The 25,344-nt window shown below is 58.2% G+C and overlaps 1 protein-coding gene across 6 annotated transcripts in view; it reads right to left on the bottom strand.

Annotated features, from left to right (window-relative positions):
- Positions 1 to 2,430: 2,430 nt before the first annotated feature.
- HCFC1 (host cell factor C1) overlaps positions 2,431 to 25,344 on the bottom strand; it is a 24,403-nt gene continuing 1,489 nt past the window's right edge. For 2 of the 6 annotated variants that reach the window (XM_017516660.2, XM_017516661.2), the window contains 25 exons: positions 19,524 to 19,672; positions 19,109 to 19,269; positions 18,269 to 18,477; positions 17,293 to 17,377; positions 16,622 to 16,728; positions 15,323 to 15,502; positions 14,890 to 15,249; positions 14,410 to 14,570; positions 13,634 to 13,831; positions 13,092 to 13,316; positions 12,825 to 12,929; positions 12,357 to 12,576; positions 11,959 to 12,101; positions 11,680 to 11,818; positions 11,246 to 11,466; positions 9,130 to 10,606; positions 8,671 to 8,834; positions 7,285 to 7,861; positions 6,629 to 6,949; positions 6,380 to 6,498; positions 6,142 to 6,279; positions 5,605 to 5,790; positions 5,034 to 5,334; positions 4,390 to 4,453; positions 2,431 to 4,235 (listed from right to left, as the gene is read on the bottom strand). In XM_017516660.2, coding sequence (XP_017372149.1) covers positions 4,196 to 4,235; positions 4,390 to 4,453; positions 5,034 to 5,334; positions 5,605 to 5,790; positions 6,142 to 6,279; positions 6,380 to 6,498; positions 6,629 to 6,949; positions 7,285 to 7,861; positions 8,671 to 8,834; positions 9,130 to 10,606; positions 11,246 to 11,466; positions 11,680 to 11,818; positions 11,959 to 12,101; positions 12,357 to 12,576; positions 12,825 to 12,929; positions 13,092 to 13,316; positions 13,634 to 13,831; positions 14,410 to 14,570; positions 14,890 to 15,249; positions 15,323 to 15,502; positions 16,622 to 16,728; positions 17,293 to 17,377; positions 18,269 to 18,477; positions 19,109 to 19,269; positions 19,524 to 19,672 — 6,050 coding nt within the window. In that variant the 3' untranslated portion in view covers positions 2,431 to 4,195. The remainder of the gene's footprint in view (positions 4,236 to 4,389; positions 4,454 to 5,033; positions 5,335 to 5,604; positions 5,791 to 6,141; positions 6,280 to 6,379; positions 6,499 to 6,628; positions 6,950 to 7,284; positions 7,862 to 8,670; positions 8,835 to 9,129; positions 10,607 to 11,245; positions 11,467 to 11,679; positions 11,819 to 11,958; positions 12,102 to 12,356; positions 12,577 to 12,824; positions 12,930 to 13,091; positions 13,317 to 13,633; positions 13,832 to 14,409; positions 14,571 to 14,889; positions 15,250 to 15,322; positions 15,503 to 16,621; positions 16,729 to 17,292; positions 17,378 to 18,268; positions 18,478 to 19,108; positions 19,270 to 19,523; positions 19,673 to 25,344) is intronic. The other 4 variants (XM_017516662.2, XM_017516663.2, XM_017516664.2 and 1 more) reach the window with 4 other exon arrangements.

Below are 25,344 nucleotides of genomic sequence, written 5' to 3'. Positions count from 1 at the left end.
ACGTGCCACCATGCCCAGCTAATTTTTTGTATTTTTAGTAGAGACGGGGTTTCACCATGTTGACCAGGATGGTCTTGATCTCTTGACCTCGTGATCCACCCGCCTCGGCCTCCTACAGTGCTGGGATTACAGGCTTGAGCCACTGCGCCCGGCCGCAAGTCCTCTTTTGAAACAGTTTGTCACCAACCACCTGAACAGTCAGTAATAGGCAGCCATTGGCACTGACTTTTCTTTTTTTTTCCGGAGATGGAATCTTTCTCTGTTGTTCAGGGTGAAATGCAGTGGCGTGATCTTGGCTCACTGCAACCTCCACTTTCCGGGTGTAAGCAATTCTCCTGCCTCAGCCTCTGGAGTAGCTGGGATTGATTATAGATGCCTGCCACCACACCCAGCTAATTTATTTTTTGTTTTTTTATTTTTAGTAGAGACGGGGTTTCACAATGTTGGCCAGAATGGTCTCAAACTCTTGACTTCGTGATCCACTTGCCTCGGCCTCCCAAACTACTGGGATTACAGGCATAAGCCACCACGCCCGGCCTTGGCGCTGACTTCTTTACACAAGTGACACAGCTCTGAGGCCTGACAGTAACTGCAGGTAACAGCCCACATCCCCCTTCTCTGGGCCTATTTTCCAGCTGCCCAGATCTGTCTGTAGCTCTATGACCGTCTGACCTGACGGTGCTACAAGGCCAGTGGTTTTCCAGGCCGACGGCGCACAGAATGCTTCCAGCCCTGGGCATGGTGCTGCACTGCTGGTCTTTGATGCCACAGTGACTGTCTCAGTTCCCCTTTGGGGTGCTTGGGAATGAGGCTGACGCCCCTGGCAGGTGGGGGCATCCTCTGTGTGCTCACACCTGCCCTCGGCCTCGGCTCATGCTCAGGGATGAACTTTGTGCCCAGCCGGGCTGTATCTACCTGCCCTGCTGGCAGGCCTGTCATGGTCATGTTCACGTCCAGCCTCCCTCCTGCCTCACCAAGGCTGAGCCTTGGTATGTGGAGGGTTCTAGGCTTCTCTGGGTGGTCCCCCTAGCCCTGGGTCCAGTGGACAGGAACTTGGTCAATCCTGAGGGAGAACACTTAGCTTTCCTGGGCTCCCTGGGAGCAGGACCAGGAGGTGCCATGCTCCCCCTCCCTGCCCAGGGCTCTTCCCTGGAGGCTGTGGAATGGTACTCTCAGACGGAAACTCGGTATTTTCAAATAAACACCAGAGGCATGACTGATGTGGCCATTGCCTTCTGAAGTGTGATGCAGCCACCGTGACAGGTGAGCTGAAGGCAGGTGGAAGGTGGGTCGCCCTGCAGGTGCCAGCTACAGGAGTGGGGTGGGAAGAACCCTTGTACTGCTCCCACCAGGGGAAGCGCCCACAAAGCCATTTGCCAAAGGTATGGCAAATCTTCAAGGCTCCTCGTTCTGGGGCCAACCCCATGTGGCCCCTGGCCTCCCCCAGCCCCAGGCATGGCTCCTACCGCTCTGCTCCAAAGGACACTTTCCCACCCCTCTACTTGGGCCTCTGAGAGGCTGGGCTCTGTGGCAGGTCACAGTTGGTGCAGTGGCCAAGACAGAGATATGGCTCCTGGCATCAAGCCCTGGCCAGGTGGGGACACAGAGGATCCCACATGACAGCCTTTCCAGGAGAGGTCACATTGGACAGGGCCTTGCACACACACCAATGCCACAGGTGGAGACATGTAGGCTTTTGTTACTCCAGGAGTTTCTGGCAGCAGAGTACCTGAGCACTCTGAGAGCAAGGTCAGGCAGCAGAGGTGTGTGGGGGAAACAAAGGCAGGCGGTGGGGCTTGGAGGGGGGGCAGGGAATGCAGGTACACCAGGCCTTCGAGCCCCAGGAGCACCATGCCACTCCCCTCCAACCCACCTAGGCCTGTGCTGCCCCAGTGGCCTTGCCCCAGGGCTTTCTGTGCCTCCTGGCTGGTGAGCACCGAATACAAATTCAGTGCAGCAGATCCCAGCTGTCCTGCCAACCCAATCGCTAGGTGGTCTGGATCACGAGTTCTGCTTCTACCCCTTGTGGGCATGGCTCACATGTAAGAAGCAAGATGAGGGAATCCACCTCTGCAGTACCCACAGTGTGCTTGTGACAGCACCACCTCCCCCCAACACACCCCAGACCACCGCTGGTGACCTGCCAGGCCTTTGCCCCATCCCATCGTCTAGTGCAGGAGGGGAGGGAGAGATCCAAGCCCGACACAGAAAGTCAGCAGCAGCCCCTTGGTTCTTGCCCTGCAAAGCAGCTGCCAAGCAACCTTCTGGAACCTGGTCCGACTTGGTCCAAAGACCACACGCCACAGTGGGGGCCTTCCTTTCACTGGAGCTCAGGTCCCCCACCAGGGGGCTCCCGTGAGCCTCAGGCAGGTCTCAGCCTTCCTGCTTAGGCCTCCTGCAAGGATGCTGGGACAGTGAGCCACCTAGTGGTTATTTCAAAAAAAGTCTTTTAATTGTTCAAAATAGCACAAAACGACATCGCACTATGGTAATATTGAGTCACAGGGGTTACTCTACAATAGTGAACGGTGTACTCTCCTCAGAAACAAATCAATAGGCGCGCGAGAGAAGGGGTGGGGTAAAACAACAGGACCAGGTGAATGGGCTCCAAGGTGACTAAACGTGACATTTTCCACAGCGAAATATACTATAATACAACAAACCAGAGGCCCTGGAGGACACAGGCTGCTGCATCTCCAGGCAGAGGTTGGTGGGGAAGGGCTGGAAATATTGGCTGCTCAGTTCAAAGCCTTCTGACTTGCTGGCAACCCTTGCTCCTTGACGGAAGCTCGGGGGGAGGGGGGGTAGAAAACTGCAAGCAGATACCCCAGCCCCGGAGCCTGGCCTGGGTTCCATGCAGCACATTCATGCAGCTGCTATGCTGCTGCTGGCGGCCGGATCTGTTGCCCTGCCTCCCTTGTAGGTGACACTGCACAGGTGCCCTACCGGGCTGCTTCCAAGGACGCCTGGTTCCCCTCCATTCTCCACCCTTTCCATGACAATTTGAGGGAGGTGGCACGGTGGCTGCAGAAAGCAGCAGCCCCATGTGGGAGGCAGCGCCGGTGGTGCTGAGGGAGGGGGCGTGGGGAGCACTGGGAACCCAGGACAAGGAAGCCCCAGCCCTCCCTCCAGCTTCCCCAGGCTCGACCCTATGGGTGCAGAGTGATCGCCCATGAGGAATGAGCTGTCCTTTCTTTGTTCCAGCAGCCTGAGGACAGGAGCCAGCAACAGGAAGCTGGGCTGGGCGGCAAACAGTAGGCGCCACGTGGCAGATTCCACACCTCTCCTGCCCTGGCAGGCCCCAGCTTTTCCTCCAGAAAGATCCCTGCCAAGAATTAGCCAAGGAGAAAAAAGCAAAAACAAAACAAAAACACACAAAAAAGAAAAAAAATTACACATTCTGTACACAGCTAACAACAAAAAGAGACAAAACCCCACACGCTAAAATTACAATGAAAGTGTGAACTTCACCAATTTCAACCTAAAAAACACAACCAATGCAGCAGTTGGCAGCATGGCCCACAGAGAGGTTTGCACAGGTGCTGCCCAGGCCGCCGAGGGGCTCCTTGCCCCTTTTTTCTTTTTCCTTCTTTTCTTTTTTTAAAATGGGAAAGAAGGGAAGAGGATAAGAGTTTGGAGCACGAAGGCCTCTGAGAAAAAGTGTAAGCTTCCTGTGGGGTCACTGAGCAGGGCGGACTGGGGGAGCCTGAGGAAGGGAGGTTAGGTGGCTGGAAACACAAGGGGAAGAAAAGAAAACAGAACCAGACAGACACCCGGGCCAGAGTGTCAGGAAAGCCGCCCTGGGGAAGGCCGAGGGGGTGCCTTTCCTCCGCTCCATGCCCGCCCCTCACCTGGCCCTTGGCAAAGCAAAGCGCACACAGCCCCAGAACAGCGCTGGCTGTCTTCAGCTCCGCCCTCCCTAGTCAGAGGGGAGGAAAGGAAATGCGCTCCTCTCTCTGTTTTCCCATCTGCCTCTGCATCCTCCCAACCGCAATGGTAAAATGTGCTTTCTTTAGATTATTTTAAAAACAGAGAGAAAGAGAAAGGGGGGAGGAGGAAACTGCGGCTCTGGAGGGTGAAGTGCGAATGCCGGGGCGGGAGGGGCGGGAGGGGCGGGGCGGGAGGGGTGGGCCTCGGCGGGTGTTCCTGAAGCAGGGGAGTCTGGAGAAGAATCCAGGGACTGGTCAGCTTCCTCTCACTGACCATCGGCCTTAGATTTCTTTGGAGCAGATTTCCTTGGAAGGCAGACAAAGGAAAGAGAAAGTTAGTGTGGGCCTCACACCAATCGTACCGGGCCGGTTAAGTGCCCCCAGTCATTTGATGAGAGGCTGAGCCCAGATATTTCCACCCCCAGCCTCAGAAAGTTCCTGAGAAGGGCTTCCTGCTTACATTTCTGGAGAGGACATAGGCCGTTTGTTGGCCGGCTTGGTGCCAGAGCTGTCTTTACTGGTTTCTGGAAGGAACAAGAGAGATGGGTGAGCAGCACTGTGACAGAACAAGAGCAAGGAACACCCGCGCCCTGCCCGCCCAGAGCCTCTCAGTGCCACACGGTGCTTCCTGTGGGCGGTCACCTTTTGCACTGCTCCCTGACTAGAACACGACACCACTCACTCCCCTCTGGATGCAGGTTAGAAACCCACTCAGCTCAGCTCCCACCTCTCACTGCCCTCCCAGGTCCCAGGTCCCAGGTCTCAGGTCTCAGGTCCCACGGTCCCAGTCAGCCCCAGCGGAGCTGAAGTAGGAGCATCCCACCCCTCACCTGCTGCGTGCCAGGGACCTGGGACATGCTGTTTTCGGGCTTAGAAACCTACGCTTTCCCACAGCCCTCTCAGTCCTTATCCCCTCAACCATCCTGGGGCAATGTCCCCTGCTCCACTCGACAGCTGCCCTCAGGGGGCTGTGTGCGCGCCAAAGGAAGCAGGGAGACACGGCACATGGGAAGAAATCTCAGAGGGCGACAGTTCCGCCTGCTGCCCCTGGCTCCCTATGCCTTCCCTAGAAGCTGCCTGAGGAGCCCCACAAAGGACACTCACCCTGCAGCCACCTCACTTGTGTGGCTGGGCCATAGCCCTTCTCGTTGCGGGCAGCGATGCGGAAAATGATGGCAGGCTTGGTGGTGTAGTCGATGTGGGCGTTGGAGAGGCTGGAGGACTGCACGAGGCAGGAGGGGCTGGGCCCGCAGTACACTCGCATGAAGGCCAGCTGGGCTGGGGTGGAGCTCTTGAGCTCACCCCCAGCCTGCGAGCTCTGGATGGCTAGGTACACCGAGTACTCGATGATCTTGCCGGAGGTCACAGAGGGTGGCTCCCAGGTGAGGTGAGCACCATCAGGACTCTAGAACCCAGGGGGTCAGAAGGTCAACAACAGGGCAAGCTAGAAGCTTCCAGAACTGACTGATCATGGTTCCCATAAACCATTTTCTAACACAGTAGAGAGATGCCATGTCGCAGTTCAAGGAGCTTCAAAGAGATCTTCCTCCAAGTAGAAGGGCTAAAACAAACTGGGACTCAAAACCCAGCCCTCCTATGCCCACACTGCCACCTCATGTGCTGAGGCAGGAGGGAACCAAGCAGATACAGAGGGCCACCCCACAGCAAGACTCACTTTGCTGATTTTAATGGCACAAGGGGCCCCTGGGAAACCAGGCAGACATGTCTTAAAGGCTGAGATTTCACTGAAGGGCCCCCGGCCGCAGGCATTGATTCCAGCAACACGAAACTTATAGGCTGTGCCTGGCTGCAGCTCCTGCTTCTTCAGCTGGTTATAGTCAGGGACAGTGCCCGAGTCATCCTGGGAAGAGAGGAGTGGCATGAACTCTGCTGTGGAGAAGGCAGCTCTCGGCCACCCCAGGGACGCTGAAAGTCTGTGGTGACTATGGGCCAGAGGGAAAAGAGGTCAGCGGTGGCTGGCCCCTTATGGCAAGGAGGGACATGGTGAGGCCGACTGTGGCCAGGTACTGGCGGCAAGGAACCAAGGCTCTCCTTTTCTCCTGCTTCAGGGGGATGGGCTCTGCCTGGCTATCCTCAGGCTTCCTGGCTACTTAGCTTGGCCCAAAGATGGAGGAGTTTCCTGTAAGCCCCACTCAGGACAGTGGAGCCAAGATCCACCCACCTGAGGGCATCAGCTCCTGAGAACACTTACTTCTGATGGGACAGCATCGTCTGGTGGCAGAAAATAGTGTGTCACCATTACATTGGTGCCCTTAATGACCCCCACATCAAACCACTGGTTTTCCTTCTTCATGGGGGCCTTGCTGGGTGGGGGCGGCAGGTCCGGCTTCTGGAAGACAGAATTGGGGTGATGAAATCAGGCCCTCAGCACCCAGAGGCAGTGCTGCCCCCCAGACCCAGCCTCAGGAGCACTACCACACCCAACTCACCACACCCAGGGACTCAATGCCATTGGCTACTTCAGTCAAGGTAGCTGCAGCCTGCAGCTTGGCTGGGCTGGCCACCACAACCGGCTGGGGGGCCACAAATGTGTTGGATGGAGCCAGGCCTGGGAAGAAAGGTGTCAGTGGGAAAGACTACAAAGACTTGGCTCCCAAGTGGGACCGAGCCTCCTGTCCTGCCCTGGCCTCCCTGGGTGCTCCCACCACCCCAGCACTGATTCGCCTTCAGCCGCTTACTCTCAGTGGCTGTTGAGGGCAGCAGCGCCACGGTGCTGGGGACGGTGCCGGCCAGCTCGTTGAGGCAGTTGCTCTCAATGGCCGGGTCATTGAGACTATCAGCAGGGGCCAGGGCCTCAGTGGGGAGGTGGTGATGCTGCTGCTGAGCCTGGGCCTCCTGCAACTGCTGCTGCTGCACCAGGGCAGCCAGCTCCTGCTGTGTCAGCACAATGGGGATGGTGGTGGCCTGGCCCTCCTGGCCCTCAGCCGACAGGTGCCCCAGCTCTGCCTGGGTCACGGTTGCCGCTGCCTCGGAGGTGTCCATGGGCTCACCGGTGCCTGCTCCAGGGTCAAGAGAAATGGTTATTTATTAGGAAGGCTGGCCGGAGGCAGGTGACCCAGGTGGAGGCCCCAGAGCCTGTCCTGGAGACCCTGTCCACCTCCCACCCGTCTTCCACTATAAGATAAGCGCTGGCAGAGGGGCCCTGCCTGTTTCCCGGGCAGTAACCCCAGCCAGGTGGTCCCATGTGGCAATCCCCACTACCTGGCCTGTCCAGGGTCCCCTGTGCCCATCCTCCCCATCACATCGGGCTCATGCCACCCTCGAGAGAAATGGGCTCCTCTTCCCAGGCTGTCTCCGTGGCCTACTGCTCCCCTGAGGTGGCGCTGGCGCTCACCCATAACGGCCTGCTGTGCGGCCTGGAGCACCGCCTGGATGGCCAGGGCCTGGGCTTCCTCCGTGGCTGCAGCCTGGGCGGCTGCTTCCGCAGCAGCAGTCACTGCCAGCTCTTCGGGGGTGAGCCCCGTTACCATGAGGGTGGTGGTGCCGGCCTGGGCCTCAGCCATTAGCTCTTGGGGAAGTGATAACTGATCTACTTCGGACTGTGAAGGTGGGGGTGGCTGGACCACCACAGTGGCCACCACCGCAGAGCTAGCAGACTCCTGGCCCGAAGATGGCTCCCCTGTGCTGCTCAGATCCACGGCGGCCGGGAGCTCAGGGGTCTGGGAGGCTGACAGGACCTCGGCGGACTCCCCCATCAGGGCTGTGGAGGCCGACTGTAGGAGTTGCCGCGGCGGCAGCTGCTGGCGAGGCCCTGGGGACACCTGGAGTTCCTCTGGGGGCTGCAGGATGTCAACAGCAGAGAAGGGCATGTCAGAAGTTTCTGTGTTGGCTATGGTCACTGTTATTTTGGCCGGGATGGGGACTTCGGTGGTCAGAGCCCCTGGGGCAGTCTCAGTCAATGATGAGATCTTCTAGAAAGGGAAAGAAGTCCCTGTCAGAGGGGAAGAGAGGGGGGCCAGAACCAGGAAGCAGGGCTGAGAAGCAAGCCAGCCTTCACCTTTCCTTGTGGGCCTAAGTTTTCACTCTCGATGGGCCAGCTCGAGCCCATGTTAAATGGGGGAAGAGGGGTGGGCAGTGGTTCTCTGAGCAGCATGAGGACAGAGGCCCCTGAGACCCCTGGTCAGGTTTAGCCTGTCCTCAGAGTCGTCCTGGCCTGGACAAACAGACACTCAGACCCCGCCACGTCTTGTACAAACTGTGGTGAAGTGACACATGATGGTAACCAGTCACAGAAATAAAAGCAGCCCAGAGATGCAGGGGAACGAAACAGACATCAAGGCTGCCCTTTTTTTTTTTTTTTTTGAGACGGAGTTTCACTCATGTTACCCAGGCTGGAGTGCAATGGCGCGATCTCGGCTCACCGCAACCTCCGCCTCCTGGGTTCAGGCAATTCTCCTGCCTCAGCCTCCTGAGTAGCTGGGATTACAGGCACGCACCACCATGCCCAGCTAATTTTTCGTATTTTTAGTAGAGACGGGGTTTCACCATGTTGACCAGGATGGTCTTGATCTCTTGACCTCGTGATCCACCCGCCTCGGCCTCCCAAAGTGCTGGGATTACAAGCTTGAGCCACCGCACCCGGCCTTAAGGCTGCCCTTTCATGGTCCGGAAAAAGAATCAACAGCAGCCCCATGCCTGGTCCAAGAGCGACATCTGGTGTCTTGACTGTGGAATTGCACAGGCGTAGGCAGGGAAGGTGGAGAGCAAAAGGACCCCTTACCGGCACAGAGGGGCCTGGGACCGGCGTGGACTGTGTCACGGTGGTCACAGCCCGTGTCAGTGTGGAGGACACAGTTGTTGTGATGGCACTGGAGCTGGTGATGTTCACGCTGTCGCCCTGGGTGCTCTCCACCTCTCCCTGATCGCTGGTAGCGGGTGGGGTATCTGTGGGGGCAATAGGCAGGTGGCTGCTAAGCAGGAGCCCCCAGGGCTACAGTTGGCTTGACCACCATGGGATTCCTGTACTCCCAAGGGGAGGGTCAGAGAGAGCAGGACAGGCTCCTGGAGATTCCCCCATCTGCTGCTGGCACAGCCAGGACGCCCCAGTCCACCCCGCTGGTAAATTGGGCACCGAGGAGCCTGACCAGTGGACTCTGGTCGAACCCCCGCCATCGTTCTCTCACCCTTTCGGCCTGGGGGTCTGGGAGACCATGAAAGCCAGGTGGCCGCCTTCACTTACCTTGGTTTGAGCTCATGTTGGAAGTGACAGTGGTAGCTGTGTGAGTGGTGCCTGTCTCGTGGGTCTCACAGGGGGGGTTGGAGCATACCCTCTGTGTTGGGAAAGGGGCCAGCAGAACAGTGCCAGCCTGGGGAGTGACACTGGGCGCTGCCGCCGCCTCTAGGCCAGACTCCAGGGTCCTGTGGGAAGAAGTGGCATCGGGAAGCAGGGCGCCCGCACTGACAGACATGGTGGTGCCGGTGGAAGTGGTCTGGTGTGTCTCACAGGGGCGACCTGCAGGGGGCTGTTGCCCACCCTCGGCCTGGCCTGTGCCCCCATTTGAAGTGGCCGTGGTGGCCGTGTGGGTGGTGCCTGTCTCATGGGTCTCGCACGGTGGGTTGGAGCACACCCGCTGGGCGCTGCCTGCATTCGAGGTAGTGGCGGTGTTGGTGGTGCCTGTCTCATGGGTCTCACACGGTGGGTTGGAGCAGACTTGGGTCACAGTGGCCGAGGGGCACAGCAGTGCCTCCAGGGCCGTCACAGTCACTGTGGTGCTGGGCGAGCTGCCCTGGAGGCTCTCGCACACAGGTGCTGCGCGGGGCTCCCCAGCACCCACACTGGAACGGGCCATGGCGGCGGTGCTGGCCGCATGGCTGTGGCGCCCTGTGGGCAGGTCCTTGCTGCCTGGGCTGCTCAGCCTGACTTTGCTGCTCAAAGGGGCCAACTGCACAAAAGCAGTGCCACGGCCCCCAGGCTCCCGTGCCATGCTCGGCCCGAGGAGTGGGCCAGCCGAGCATGGGGCCCCAGTGGCCATCACAGTCATGGTGGTGCTGGTCGCGCTGGTCTGGCGGGTTTGGCACTGGGGCTTAGAGCCCTGGGCTGCCTCCAGCGCCCCAGCGGCCACACTGATCCGGATCACGGCAGGGGTGCCAGCTACACAGGCCCGACGGGCATCTCGCTGGTGGTTGGCGCCGACACTCGACATGGCTGTGGTGGCAGTGTTGGTGGTGCCCGTCTCGTGGGTCTCGCAGGGCGGGTTTGAGCAGCCGTGTTGCCCGGCCATGTTGGAGGTGGCGGTGGTGGCGGTGTTCGTGGTGCCTGTCTCATGGGTCTCGCAGGGTGGGTTCGAGCAGACTCGGACCATGCTACCATTCTGCTGCCCCACAGTCGAGGTCACAAGAGATGCAGCTGCCTCCTGTCTGTCACAGACAAACTGCACTTGGGTGGGCTGGGGGTGTCCCCCAAGGTTAGCCACAACGGTGGTGGTGGCCGTGTTGGTGGTGCCAGTCTCGTGGGTCTCACAGGGTGGATTGGAGCACACCAAGGTCACGGTGCCAGGCTGCACATCACCCTGGCCCGAGTCGGCGATGGTGACTGTGGCGGTGGGCTGCTCTGTAGTCGGAGAGGCCAGAATGGACACAGGGAGGTCGTGCACGGGCTGGGCCTCCACCCCGCTGGGTGCTGTGATCAGAGTCACCTGGGTGGGCTGGGACACCGGCTGGGGAGACACACCAGGAGGACACTTAGTGCCTCGGCTGGCCATCTGCCCATCCCTCTCTGTCCTGCACTGTCACTGCACAGCCTGGGACCACTGACCGCTCCTCAATGGCCCTGGCAAACCTAAGACCCACTTGCCCCTGCCCCCAAGACACCGACTTGCTTAGAGGCCAGAAAAAGAGCCACCACTTTGCCTCAAAGGCAACTGGGATGAGAAAGAGGCTATGGGGGCAGGGCAAGGGGAAGGCAGGAGCCTGGCTGGAGTCAAGTCCTTTGTCAGGGAATGAAAATCCCCCTCAATGCTCAAAGGCCAACAACAAACATTTCATGGTTTTCCAGCTTCAAACCTACGAAGAGAACACTGCACACACACACACAGACGAACTGCAGCGTCCCCTAGAACACCGTGAGAGGAAGAACTTGGTGTTCAAACCCCAGGCATGGCCAAACCATGGACTACAACACAGGGACTATGTGACACCAGGGAGAATGCCCCAGGTGAGGAAAAGCCCACCATGGCCGCCCCTGGCAGCAGTGTGACATCAGAAAGGAAAGGCCTGTGGATGGAGGGCATGAGCCACGCGTGCTTCCACTCATGTGAAGGTCCCTCGCCCACATGCACCCTCAGGCCCTGCCCTACCTGCATGGTGATGGTAGGGGTCGTGAGCCCGCCTGCCGCTGTCAGCGTGGTCTGTGCAGCTGACACGGTGATGGCAGTGGGGTTGATCACCTGGCTGGAGAGGGTGGCGATGGTGCCCAAGGTGGTGATGGGCGTGGCCAGGGAGGCACTGGTGCTGTGGCCCCCCGCCCCAGCAAGGCTGGTGGAGACTGTGCCTGTCACTGTGCCTAGGGTTGTGACGCCTGAAGGAAAGGAGGCAGAGTTGGGCCGAGGCTGCTGCTGCCTCCTTCCCAGGGCTCCTCCTGCAGACAGCCTAGGGCACTCTGGAGCTCCTGGCACAGAAGGCTCGAGAGAGAGCAGCTGCTGTGCCCCCCAACTCTGCCATGGGGATTGGAGGCCAGCCCTGCTTCACTATCATCTAGGGGTAGCAGGGGCCCTGGCCTGCAGGTACACACCTGTGGTGCCTTTCACAACCAATGTGGTGACGGCTGGCTTGACGGCGGAGACGGTGACGGGGGTGACCAGGCGGACGCCCCCCATGGGCACAGTGCGGAGGATGGTGCCTGGCTGTCCTGGGGCCCCCTTAAGCACCACCTGGAACACCAGAAGAAAGTGCCACCAATGTCACCACCAGGCTGGTGGACGCCACCCCTCCCAGTTCGGGAGGACCTGCGTGGCCTGCTGCAGTGGACTGCACTAGGACACCGGGCTGAGCATGGCTGGGGGTACCTCACCTGGGTCACTCCCTGCTGCCCGTGGCCAGTGGCAATTTTGGGGACAGCAGTGATGATTTTGGCAGGTGCTCCAGTTCCTGAAGTCATAACCTTAGTGGTGATGATGGTGATGGGGGACTTGATGCCAGGACTGCTGGTCACACCTGAATGGGAGAGTGGAAGCCCAGGGGAGACAGGCTCTGTGAGGGCTGCCCCTGCTGCCCTGGGTTATAATGAAGAGCCACAAGTCACAGCCACAGCCCTGCCACCTCCCCAGCAACCTTAGACACAAAAGGCAGGAAGGAGAAGGTGGTGGAAATGGGTAAAAGAAACAGAAACACAGTGCGCCTTGTAACCCACCCTCCATTTCCCCTCCAGCGAGGACCTGCAGACACCCATATATCAGGGGAGGCCCTTACCCGTGGCACCCGCCTGGGTGATGATGGCCGACATGGGGATGGTTTTGATGATGGTGGTCGTGCCAGGCTTGGTGGTACTGGGGGAGACGCTGCTGATGCCCAGGATGGTGGGCTTGGTCCCCGCCCCACTGGCCTGTGTGGTGGTGATGATGGTGGTGGGCTTGCCATCTGCTGAGGTCACCAACTTCAGGATTGTTCCCGCTGGCAGGGGCCCTTTGGTCTGAAAGGGGGAAGCAGGTGCATGAGTCGGTGCCACTGCCAGGAAGAAGTGTGGTCTGGCTACTCTCTGTTGGCAGCCTTGGCAGTTCAGGGAATACTCTGGAGGCTTTGGGCGAGGTTACTGAGCAGCAGAACTTTCTGAACCATGTGTGCTCATGTGATCTTCCATGCGCAGAGATGCGAGTTCTCCCTGTGACCTGGCCCCTAGGCCCCCACTCTTGTGTACGTGCAGAAACCGAGAGTGCTCACCTGGATGATCTGAGTCACAGGACCTGTGGACGCCTGGCCTGTGACTGCTGAAGTCTGCACTGGTTTGGTCTGGACCACTGACATCACTTTGCCAAGATTGGAAATCTTAAAAAAAAAAAAGGATGGAGCAGGGGGTGATCTGGAAACCAAACAAGGGCATGGCCTGGCTGGGACTCTCCTGGAGCCGGCCCGGGGTGGCCAGTAACGACTGGCAGTCACTGTGGCCTGGCAACTGTCACATGTGACCAGGCGGCGCCCATCACTCACCAGAGCGCTGCCTCCTGGGACAGAGATGGGGCTCTTCACCAGGGTGATGGTCTTGGTGACCCCACCCACGACTGTGGTCACCACCTGGGCTTGCTGGGCCACTGTCACGGTGCCTGACTTGTGCACCGTGATGATAGGGCGGGTAGACGTGTTGGTGGCAGAAGAAACCGATGTCCCCACCTGGGCAGCTGCAGTCTTCAGCATGCGAGTGGCAGGGTTGCTCACCTGGAGGAGGCAGAGATGAGTAATGGACCAGGCAGAGAAAGAGATGGGGAAACCACCCAAAGATGTCCATGGTGGGCCCACAGCTCCCGCCTCAACACCCACCCTCCTCCTCCTGCTCCCAAGCCCAAGAACAGCTTGGTTCCCCCTTCCTTTAACGGGCAAGGGGGTAGGCCGAAACTGCAGGTCTTGCCTGAGGCTGTGACTTTCTTAATGGAGACAGCTTCTTCTGCAGCCCACAGTCCAATGGCTAGCTCTAAAGCCCAGAGGGAATGACCATGCTTGTTTAATCACAGTGACAAGCCCCAGAAGACACTCACCATGACTGGTGAGGAAGCCACCTTCACAGTGGCTGGGAGGGTGGTAGTGCCAGGTGTCACAGCCATGGTCTTCACGATGGTGGTGCCCGCGGGGACACTCAGCACTGTGGGTGCCGAGGAAGGGGGGATCTTCTGGGTGGCAGCAGCCGCAGCAGCCAGTGCAGCCATCCCACTCATCTGTGGGCTACTGCCAATCACCTGCAGCGGGCACGGGCGTGTGAGGCCAGGTCACGGGTACCACCTGTCTCCCTGCTTGGTGGACCTCACTGGAACCTGCCCAGGGCTCAGCCCTGCTCTGGGGAGCCTCATCCCACCAGCATGGCTCAGCTTTCTCTACTGCCAGACCCCACTCTCCTGGCCCCAGACAAGGAGGGCTCCCATCGCCGACCATGCATGGCATCCCCTATGCCAAGAGGTGGCCGGGAGCTCTGGATCCTTTTTAAAGACCAGAGAGTCAAGTCAGGTCCAGTTCATTTCTCATGGGTCTGCATCAAGCCTAGCTGGCTAGCTCCTCCTCTCAGGCTGCAGGACAAGAAAGTCCACGTGGCCAACGCCCTTAGGACCAGGCAACAGGTTAGGCCTTCTAGGCTTTAACTTATTACTTCCCACCACAACCTTGCAGGAGCGCTCTCTCCCTGTGTGCGTGTCCCAGGAGAGAAAGGCATGGGGTCAGTGCTACTAGAGCCCAGGGGATGGGTGTAAACTCCCAGTACACTTACAACTTAATGCACTGGATCAACAGGAAGTCCCGCCCACCCCCAAAGACTGCTCCTCACCGTCCCCTGGGCACTCTGTGTTGGCACAACCATCCGCACTCCGGCAGGCAGAGAGGTCACGGTGACGGGGGCTTTCCCGGCCTGGCTGGCAGGTCGCATGGTGACCAATGGAGTTCCTGTTGTAGCCTGAGGACCGGTCACTTTGAGAACAGCAGGGACACCTGATGAAAGAAGGGGCCAGCCGTTAGCCATCTCACCTTCCGCATGATGTCCCCAGCCCCTCTGCCGAGCTCAGCAGGCAGCTTGAGCCACTTCTGCTGGCCTGCTTGTGTGGGAGTCTGGCTCTTCTGTGCCCTCAGGGTGACTGTGTCCACAGGCGGGGCCAGGCTTTAGCATCCCTCCACGACTTTTGGAGAAAAGCCCAAAGCTCTTGGCCGCTGGCCTGCTGTCTGGGCTGCCGTCTTGCAGCCCCTACTCTGCCACTGCCTCTCCCTGGAGGCCAGCCCCTTACTTTTAAATGTCCCTGGACCCCTGGCTCACCTTGAGTCCGGGCTGCAGTGGGCACAGAAATGGAGCTGCCAGGCACCGTCGGCAAGACCTGGATGGTGGTGGTGGTCGGGGGCGCGGGGGCAGCCTGGGGCAGGAGCGTGATGCCTACTTGGGTCAGCGGCTGCACAGCGGGTGCGGCTGCTGCCGGGGCAGGGCTCTTGGGAGGGTTGGCAGGCACAGATGGGACTGGATTGGGTGTAGGGGAGGTGGCAGTAGCGGCCGTGGCAGGAATGTCATATTTCTGGAGCTGGAGAAGGTAGCTGTCGGCTGTTGCCACTGCCCCCCAGCTCACCTCCAGGGAGTTGGTGTTGGCGCGTACCAGTTGTACTCGGGCTGGGGGTGGTGGCTTTTCTGTGGGAGAACGCAGCTGGTGAGAAGGGGCAGGAGGCTGCGAGGGTGGGAGGGTCGGCTGGGCTGGGCCTACCTGTCTCCAGGTACCAGAGGTCCTTGCAGCAGACCTGGTTGTTCCAGGCCTTGCGGTAGCCGTCGCGCCCACTCCAAATGTACAGGCGGGTGTTGATGGCGACTGCACAGTGGCCGGCCCGAGCCCGGGGAATGTTGTCCTCCAGCGTATCCATCAGGATGGTCTCCCAGGCCATGGTATCTGGGAGAGGGCGGACGGGTGAGGTCAGCAGGGAGGACAGAAGAAACCCACTACCCCCAGTTGCCCTTGGTTCTTTTGTTGTCAAGGATGGAAATGAAAATCAAGATGTTATCAGATTATTACATTAAAAACAACAAAATAAAGAAACCTTTGAGGCAAAAAGCACCATAAAAAATAAAATTATAAACACCAACGGCCAACTAGGAAAACCATGAGAAACACAGTCAGGGATTTACCTCCGTGCCCATCAAGGAGTGCTACAACTCACAGAAAGAGATGGCAATGGGGAAGACGGTTCAGGGAAAACGCCATAAAAAGATCTTAAAAAAAAAAAAACACTCTCACGAAAAAGAAATGTCAACTTCAACCACCGGTGCCTGGCACTTTGATTTCTGGGCCTGTAGCAGCTGGGGCTCAAGGTGAGCCAGAAGGGAGCTTCGGCCACCTATCAGGCTTGGCAAAGAGTGAGTGGCCTGACCACTACATGAGGGCACCACCAGAGGCACCTATGTGGGCAAAGCCTCTGTGCAGGGCGCTTCAGCCGCATCGGACAGCAACTCTACTTCTAGGTTCACCCCTAGGATACACTTGCACACAGGTGAAGATGGTGCAAGGATACTCACGGAGCGGCGCCTGTACAAGAGACAGCAGCACAACCACAGCTTGAAGGAGGCTGCTGCGGGGCAGGGATGTGGAGTGATCTCCAAGCTACGGCAGATGAGAAAGGCCAGGTGCGGCACTGCGTGTGCCAGGCTGCCACTGTTTTGTGTTTAAAGGCACCTATGACTAATGCTTGGATATGAAGAGTCCCTGCAAGGTGGACAGGAAACCACCCACGTGGCTGCCTCTGAGAAGCAGAACTGGGAGGAGGGAGGGAGGCCCTGCACTGTAGAGGCTTTCACACTTTTGGAGGTCGGGACATTTGGATGGAGAGCTCATTCAAAAATTCAGAGGCAGAACATTGCTTCAGAGAGCTCTGCCCGCTGGATCCTTCTGGTGGATTCCAGAGGGAACCGGGGGCCCAAGTTTGTTCCCATGCACCCCACACAGCTCTTAGGCTGAGGAGGGCTGGCCTCCTGCAGCCTCCCACAGGCCACTCAGAGCCCGAGGAGGCCATACCCAGGTTGAGACAAGCCAGCGTGTTGGTACACTTCCACTCCTTCTCGTGTGTGGCCACTTTGACGTCATCCATGACGAGAGGCACCCAGCCACCAAACACGTACATTCTGGGAGTGAGGAGGGAAGAGCAGGAAAGGATTGTAGAGTTGGTGCCAAGCTAGTGGCCACCTCTGCTACCCCAGTTCTAGAGCTCAGTCCTCTGGCTCTCCCCAGGAGAATCCCCAAGGACTCATGAAGCCTCCTGATGCAGCCCTCTCCTGCCTGGTAGCTCAGCTCTCAGAACTGTGCCACCTCTACCATATAAAAGCGCCGTTCAGCTCATCTAAAGCTCACCTTCATCTCCACAGTTCCTAGGCTCCCTTTAGGACCTGGGCACTCACAAAGACAGCCAGATGCTTGCACAGAGGACCTAGAACACTCTGTATCCAATGGGGCGAAGCCTCAGGCCCAGGGAGGGTCTCAGGCTGGGCTTGTGTGTGGCCCCCTCCCCGCCGAATCTGTCTTTCCTTGGTCCCCCAGGGTCATAATGGAAAAACAGGGCTGCCAAATGCCAGCCCAGCCAGAAAGAGGCATCTTCAGGTCTTAGGGTCTGACAGGACAAAACTGAGAGCCCTTCGGGAGAGGGGCCACGCTGGTCTAGAGAAGAGACACACAGGCGAGCAGCCACTCACTTATTTCCGATGGTGGTTGCTGAGTGGAGACTGCGAGGGAGAGGTGCCACCCCGCTGAGACTGGGCTTATTCCATGTCAGGGTATCTGCAGAGAAAGAGGGGAGACGGTTACACACACTGGACCACACACAGACCACTCCCTGGATTCAAGCTAGCTCAGGAAGATAGGATCTGTCTCAGTGAGAGAATTACATCCCTGGCCTCCCTACAGCCCACAGCAGGCCCTCTGATCGTTGTCATGGGAGCTAGATTCCTGTGTTACCCAGTCAGTTTTGACCAGCCTAGCAGGCGCGCTCCTTCAGGTACATCCCGAGCGCCTGCCCTCAGCCAGCACTGCGCTCTGGGCTGGGGGAGGAATTGGGAGCACACCCCAAACTCTCCATGAAATGTATTCACCATCATAACCACCTTAGGCTGCAGACATTTCAGCAAACACTATTGGAAATTTCTCTCACAGGAACCTGCTTCTTTGGAGTGCTCACTCTTATGTATAGAACAACACTGACATCTCTCTCCCAGCCCAAGGGGGCTCTGGAGACCCACAGTTAGCCATCTTCCCCAACCACTCCTGATGCCACCCCCTGGCGACCTGTCCAAGCAGTCCCCCAAGGCCTCACCATTTACCAGCATGCAATGGTACCTCAGCAGTCAGACCAGGACACAGTAGTCCACACAGTCTGACCACTGACAAGTCCAGAGAATTCCATTCTAGAAAAGCTTAATCTCTTATTCTCCTATAAGCCAGCAGACCAATTCGGCCAACGGAGCCAGCACAGCGCAGCGGTAACAGCCCCAAACCTAAGGACAATCCAGGGTGCCCCACCCTGCCCCACCATGACAAGAGGAAAGCACTAAAGTGGGGCGTTCCAGCTCCCTACGAGCCCCACCTCACCACACAACAACGCCACCCACGGGACCAGCCAAGACTCAGATCTGCTTTGGCCCACAGCTGCTGGGGTGCTACCAGCCCGCTCACCGATATCTAGGGTCCACAGGTCCCCCAGCCTGCAGCCACTCATCCCGCCGTAGATCACCAGCTTGGACTTCTTGTTGTCTTTTTCGGTGTAGACCACGGCAGTATGTGACTCCCGGGGTGGTGGCAGGACCCCGTAAGTGATGGGGATGTCCCAGGCTACCACTCCGGAGCCTGGCCGTAATTCCAGGATGTATAAGTCATTCAGGTACCTGACGAGGAGAGATCAGTTACAGCAAGTCTCAGCTCCTCATGCCAGAGGATTCACTGGATGGCTATCAGTGAGGGAGAGACTCCCTGGAACACAAAGAGGCTAGGGCCATGGGAGCTGTGAAGTTCTTCTGCCCTGGCTCCTGAGGAAGGGGCTGCCAGAAGCTCCCTAGGATGAGCCCAGCTAGGGAAGGGGAGAGGGTAGGTGAGGCTGTACAGCAGCCCCAAGACCAGGCCCAGCAGCATGCTCTGCTGTGCACACAAAGCTGGGCATTATACAAGGGCTCCGCAGAGCAAGAGGGGCACCGGCTCGGGACTACCTCCAAACAGAGTCCTTGGCCATAGGCCTTGGAAAATACCCATCAGGAAACTTGTAGGCAGCTGATGCCGAGAAGGAACACGAGCAACTCTAGGCCGAGTCTGAGAGCAGGCCCCAGCCCAAGGCAAAGTGGCTTCCACTTCCGGCTTGGCCCGCCCCCACCCATGAGGCCTGCTCAGGGTTAGCAGTGATTTTGGAGCCAGAAGTCTCCTCAGAGGGCATCGGTACAGCTCTCTCTGTACAACCCAGCATGAGATAGGGACCCAGCCACACACCCACCCGGGGGGTTCCGAGGAGAAAAGGACAAGCCTCACCTCGGAATGTTGTTCTTTGGGTCCTCGCTGTCATTGGCCAGACCCCCAAACAGGTAGCATTTGTTGCCCACAAGGGAGAAGCTGTGCCCGAGCCGAGGACATGGAGGGGGCCCATTTTTGGGTGTCTTTGCTTTGAGTCTCTTCCACTCCCACCGGCTCGCCTGCAAAATCAAGACCTGGAGGCTGAACCGTGGGATGAGAAGGCCACCGCTGGGGTCCCAGGGCAACTTGTGGTGGAGGAGAAAACGGCTGGGGGCAAGCTAGGTGCCTTGCTGGAGCAAGAAGGTCCTGGGTGTCAGAGTGGCATTGGCAGACTCTCAAGCGTCCTTCCACCTCCCACTTGTCTCAATCCTGAAGCCACTACCGTCAGGTCGTGGGGCTGGGGAGGCAGAGTGAGAACCTGGGGCTGCTTTACCTGGAGCTCGTAGAGGTCATTGCTGTATTTCCCATACTCCACCATCCCGCCAAACACCAGGAGGCGAGTTCCATCACACACAAAGCCATAGGCTGCACACCCAGGAGGGATGTCGCCCCTCACAGCTGGGATGAACCACTGGTTGGTTGCTGGGGAACAGAAGGAGGCAGAAGTCAGTAGAGCCAGCAGCGTCCATTCCTCTCATTCCCCAAATCTGCCAGCCGTCAAGCTTGGGGAGGGGCTGAGCCAGGACCATCCCTGTGGGCGCTCTAGCAACTCCAGCCATGCTACCTGGGCCATCTTCCAAACCCCGCAGCTTCAGGCCACTGCAAAAGGACCTGTGACCACCCTGCTTCACCATCAAGGTCATCTTAACGAGTGCGATGTCACTGTGCAAGATCCCTCATCGGCTACTGGGAATCTAGCCACTGCCTTCCTTCCCTATCACTCAGTGGACCAGACATGAACTTCTCCCCAAAATACCCTCTTGGTGGACCTGTGCTCCTCCTCCCTGGAGCCCACATTTTTGTCCCTGTATCACAGGGTCAGGACAGCCAGAGCCCACAGCAGCACTTTCAAGTGGCCAAAAAAAGCAATTGTTAAAGGCCGCGGAGAGCCATGGGACAAGACCCAGCCTCTGCTCTGACATCCCAGACCTCATCTGCTCTCCTAGGTGATGGTCCACCAGCATCCCTCCCCACCCCCGCTGCCACACCTATGCTATTCTGGAACATTCTCGAAAGCCAGAGGTGGCAGTCTCAGCAGACCCATGACAGAAGCTTCTCGAAAGCTCATGGGGGTGAGGAGACCACCAAGAAAGAGGGGAATCAGACCCTAGGCACTGCTTTACTTCCCCAGGACAGAAGCAGCCAGCCTTCAGCTGGGACTGGGCCCTTGAACTCGACTCCCCTCACACCCTCCATGCCGGGGCTTCCCAGGACACCTCCTCCTATGAGGGACCCCTCAGAGGATTCACCACACTCTTTCCGAAAACCCCAAACTGGGGGCCAGGTGCAACCCTGACTCTGTGCCTGTGAGCTGGCCTGGGTGAGATCTCAGTGAGCAGATGGCGGAAGGCGCTGAGGCCCGTTCACACGACTTGAGACGTAAGACGGGTTCCCCAGGACATGACAGGGCATGGGGGGATTCCTGTGTGGTGGGAACTGGGAAGGCTTCCACACAGGGGATGCTGGGATCTTGTGATATAGCAGACTATTCAGTTCGGTGACCAAAAGCGCTGTGAGACCATAGAAGAAGAAAAAGTAGTTTTTTCCGTCTTCAGGTGCACCCAGGGCCAGGCGGCTGGCCACGGTTGGGAATGCACATCCCGCTGCACTCTGGTCCCACCCAGTCCCACGCCGTCACCCCCAGGGCTCGATGCGCACTGTGTGCAAGGCTTGCTCTCATCCAAAGCACAACTCCCAGCCTGGGTAGCACAGGGAGACCCTGTGTCTACAAATTTTAAAACATTAGCTGAGTGTGGTGGCATACACTTGTGGTCCCAGCTGCTCGGGAGGCTGAGGCGGGAGAACTGCTTGAGCCTCAGAGTTTGAGGCTGCAGTGAGCGGAGACTGCGCCACTGCATCCCAGCCTGGGCAGCAGAGCAAGACCTGGCCTCAAAAAAGAAAAGAAGAACAAAAACAGAAAACCCCCCACAGCACAACCGCACCAGCGCCACCTCCAGAGGCGAGAGCACCCCCACCTACTCTCTAGCGCCCACTCCACGGGTGGGCTTTCAGCAGGCTGTCGGTCTCTGCAGCCACTCAGCTGAGTCACTGGGCCTCAGACATGCCAAGCACTGAGCTCCCATGCCATTTTCTTAAGGCAGAGGGCAACACTTGTGCAGCCCGCACCCGCAAGCTTGGGTCCTGGGCCCCTGCCTCTTTCTCATTCCCAGTGCAAAAACCACCCCAGAAAAGCAGGAGCTGCCAAGGCCACCTTGCCTAATCCCTGGAGGGGCTCCATGCAAGCTACCAAGGTAAACGCACAAGGAGACCCAAGACTGCCTGGGCTAACTGCTCTCGATAGGTAAAGGGGCAAAACCAGGAGGGCAAGCGACACCTGAGGTCACAGTGCAAAACAGAGAGAGGGAGACAAGAGCCCCATCACTGACTTAAAGCGACCAATCCGTGCCTGCCCAAGGGTCCCATGTCCAAGCAGCCACCCTCACTCCCCTGAGCACCCTCATGGTCAAAGCCCACAGCTATGGGGCCTTGGGTCAGGATTTGGGACAAAGCTAAATGGCACATGGGGTCAGCTGGCAGCTCTCCCAACACATGCTGATCAGTGAACCAGAAGGCCAGGCCAGAAGTGCCCTGTGATACCTTTGGGGCTCCTGCTTACCAGGTCCTTCTACAAGACCCAAGAGCTGCTGATCTCATTCTAGAACACATCAAGAGAGGTCTATCAGGGAGCACAGCTCCTGTTGTGAAGACAAGCCTACGGCCCCTCATCTCACCCACCAGTCCTGGTTCCACCTCTGAAAGCACACGAGAAGCGCCCCTCCCTTCTCCCAACTTCTCAATGTGACAGCTGCTCTCAGTTGCTCCTGAATCATCCGGGGGGTGTCATGTAACCCATTCCTGGGGACTTATCCTGGAGATGCTGGCTCTCAGGGGGAGGGAAAGGTGGGGAAAGGACCCTGCCCTGGACGAACACCACTCCAGCTGCCCTCCTCCTGACGGCAAGGCCGCGCCCCGGCCTCTCTGTGTTTCATCAGCTCCACAACCCACTTCATGCTCCACCAGCTCCACCGTGGTTGCTAGTGTCCCATCGCCATCTAGAGACCGGTGCCCATGCAGGGGGGCAGCCGGTCAAGTTCAATGAACTGCCTTCCTCTCTGTTCCACCTGTCACATTAGAGCACTTCCTCTGTGGCACACGACACGCTGGGAGGCACAGAGGACACCACTCTTGTGCTCATACTCCCAGTGGGGTAGGAAGGCTGCATGCCCCCTCCCATAAGACAAGCTCTGACCCAAGCCTGGCCCTCGGGAGCACAGAGCAGGGCGATCGTGGCAGAGGGAGGGGAGGAGTGGAAAGGGCTTCTCAGAAGAGGTGACATTTCAGCCGGGCCTTGAAGGGTGAACAGGATTTCCCGACAAATGAAACTCATAGGGCCAATCAGGAAGTGACCGCACGAGTCTAATAAAAGGACAGGAGAGCTTGGTGTGGAGGGGGACAGATATGATGTCAGCTCGACGCAATGACCAATTAGATACAGGGACAGAGGAGAAGGGAGGTGTTTCAAAGGTGGTGGCCCCCAAGAGACAGGTGGTAGAACAGCCTCTGTGAAGGTTTGCACTCCCGCCCAACTCCGCCACCAGCTGGCGGGGTGACCCTGGACCTCTCACTTCCCCTCTTGGACCCCAATTTCCTCATCTGCAGAAACAAGGAAGCTCCACTAGATATCGTCCAAGGCTCCTTCCAGCTTTAAGAGCCTATGGACATTACAGAGCCACTGAGGCCAAAACTCTCATCAGCACCCCCCCCCACCCACCGCCCCTGGCAGCGCTCTGAATCCTTTGGCTTGCCATGTGGAACTAAAATTTCCTAAGAACAAGGACAGTAGCTACCCTAAGACCTCTCAAAGCATACACCCCCAAAGCTTTCTTCGCCTAGCAACGGGGACCCCTTCCAGATCAGCTCTCTCCAAGCAAGGCTTTCTGAGGACTGACCCTGCAGAAGCGCAAGGGGCAGAGGCCTGAGAATATGCCCCGCCTCCTCCCAAACACAGCAAAAGCAGACAGGACAGAGGTGAGGAGGCTGGGCTGCTGGGAGGGGGCAACTCCCGCTGACTCCGGATTCTGCCATTCTGCCGATTCCCACGCAGAAACCCTGGTGAGGAAGAGGGCACTGGGTCTGCCAGCTGCTCTCTCTGGAGAAGTCCTCCGAGGAATGCCGATGACAGTTCCCAAACTGCTACCCTGGAGAATACCAGCTTCGTTTAAAGCAGCCCTCTGGAAGGTAGACTACCCTCTAATGCACAACCTGTCTTTGCAGACTGGTAATGAATTCATACCAAAGTGTTCAATTCATTTTAATAAACTAATGAATATGCAGAGGCCCCAGGAAACCAAGGCAGCGGTGGCGGTGGACTTTGGAGCCGATTGTAATTAGGCCCCTGCCCTACTTTCTAAAACTGCGTTTCCCTGCCAGGGAGCCTGCTCCAGGCCTTCTGAGAAGAAAGTCGGTCCAAAGAGTTGAGGAGGTGCTGCTCACGGTGACGGCGCCTCTATAAACGGCGCTACCACCGGAGAAGCTGTATCTCTGCCCCTTGACCTTAGCTTACTGAGCTAATTCCTGCTACTGCAGCTGCCTGGGCTGGCGCGGGGCACCACCAACCACGAAGCACCCCCGCCCGAGCGCGGGGGGTGCTGAGAAAGGTCCTGCTCCCTGGAGGCAACAGGTGCTGAGAGACCTGGAATGAAAAAGGGTCACCGGCAACCCACCAGCCTTTCAAAGCAACGTGTGGTAGGTGGCAACCATTTCCAAGGTGTGGAGAAACCAGCACTTTCTGCCTTGGGGGGTGGGGAAGGAAGTGCACCCAAGAGCCCAGCTCCAGTCCTCCCAATTCCCCAAACCAGCTTTCTCCCTCCAGGCAGCTCTGACTTCCCATTCTAGAGCATCAAGGCGCTAGGGCCCAGTCAGAGAACAACGGTCTTTTACTGCCCAGGACACAAAGCCCACCCAGCGAGGGTTTGTCTGCAGGGACGCCACGGAGGCCAGGGGATTGCCAGAGCCCCAGGGGAGGATGCTGCAGAGCAAGGGGTTAGTGCTGGAAGCCGTGGCTCCCACTGAGGACTAGGGGTCCCCAGGACCCCAGCCTGCGGGTGGGGGGTTCCCTTCACCCAGGCTCTTCAAGCTCTTGCCTGGGACAGAACTCACCCTGACCCTGCCTTCTAGGCAAGACCAGGATCCTGTGGGCCAACGGGCAGCCAGCAGGCAATTTGGGAGCTGACCCTCGTGCTAGGAGCACAAAACGGGCCAAGCGGCCACCAAGAAAAAGGATGTCACAAAGTTCATGGAGAGCAGCAGGCTTTCTGCCCTAGAGACTAGGCAAGGCTACTAGGCAGGGGCAACAACAGACAGCCCCCACGAAGGCTGTGGTGCCTGAGCCATACCTGAAGAGAGAGGTTCCTTCCCCCTCCCAACTAACAAGGGCTTGGGTTTTGCGGGAAGGCAGAGGAGCGGGTGGGGTAAGCCCCTGGATCCGCCGAAGCGGGGAGATACAGAACTACACAGGCCGCTGAGGAGTCACTGGAATTCAGCTTGGAAACCAGAAGGCACCAAATTAAGAGAAGGGGCGACTTGGAAAGAAACGCTGCAGAAGTAAATGTCGAAAGGGAGAGGCGACCCTGCTGGCGGCCCGTCCTAGGGGTGCCTAGGGCTCCGGCATTATCCGGTTGGCAGATGAGGATGTTAAACTCTGCGCCCTATGAACGCGTCCCTTCCCTCCCTTTTTCGAGAGACAGAAAACGAATCTGTAATCTAGATATGGTCATTTATCCAGAATGGGCACTCGAGATGAAGGGGAGCTGAGCAGGCGCAGGAGAAGGGAGGGAGGGAGAGAGAACTCTGCCTGCGCCAAGGGGGCACATCCTCCCGCCCCAGCCCCAGCCCGCTGGGTAACGGTGTGGGTCTGAAGTAACCACCGCTGGCGACAGCCCCTCTCCCCCACCAGTTGGACTAGGGGCTTTCTTTTAACTGACGAAAACCAATCCTCAAATGCGGGAGACAAGGGGTTTCAGAACGGGAAGAAGATCAGAGGAAAGCACTGAAGCCCGGCACACCAAAAGGGAGGGGCAAACCGATCAGCGGGG

Source organism: Cebus imitator, unplaced genomic scaffold (genome assembly GCF_001604975.1).
Source record: "Cebus imitator isolate Cc_AM_T3 unplaced genomic scaffold, Cebus_imitator-1.0 Scaffold599, whole genome shotgun sequence".
Classification (NCBI taxonomy): domain Eukaryota; kingdom Metazoa; phylum Chordata; class Mammalia; order Primates; family Cebidae; genus Cebus; species Cebus imitator.
This window is presented reverse-complemented; position numbering and strand designations above follow the sequence as displayed.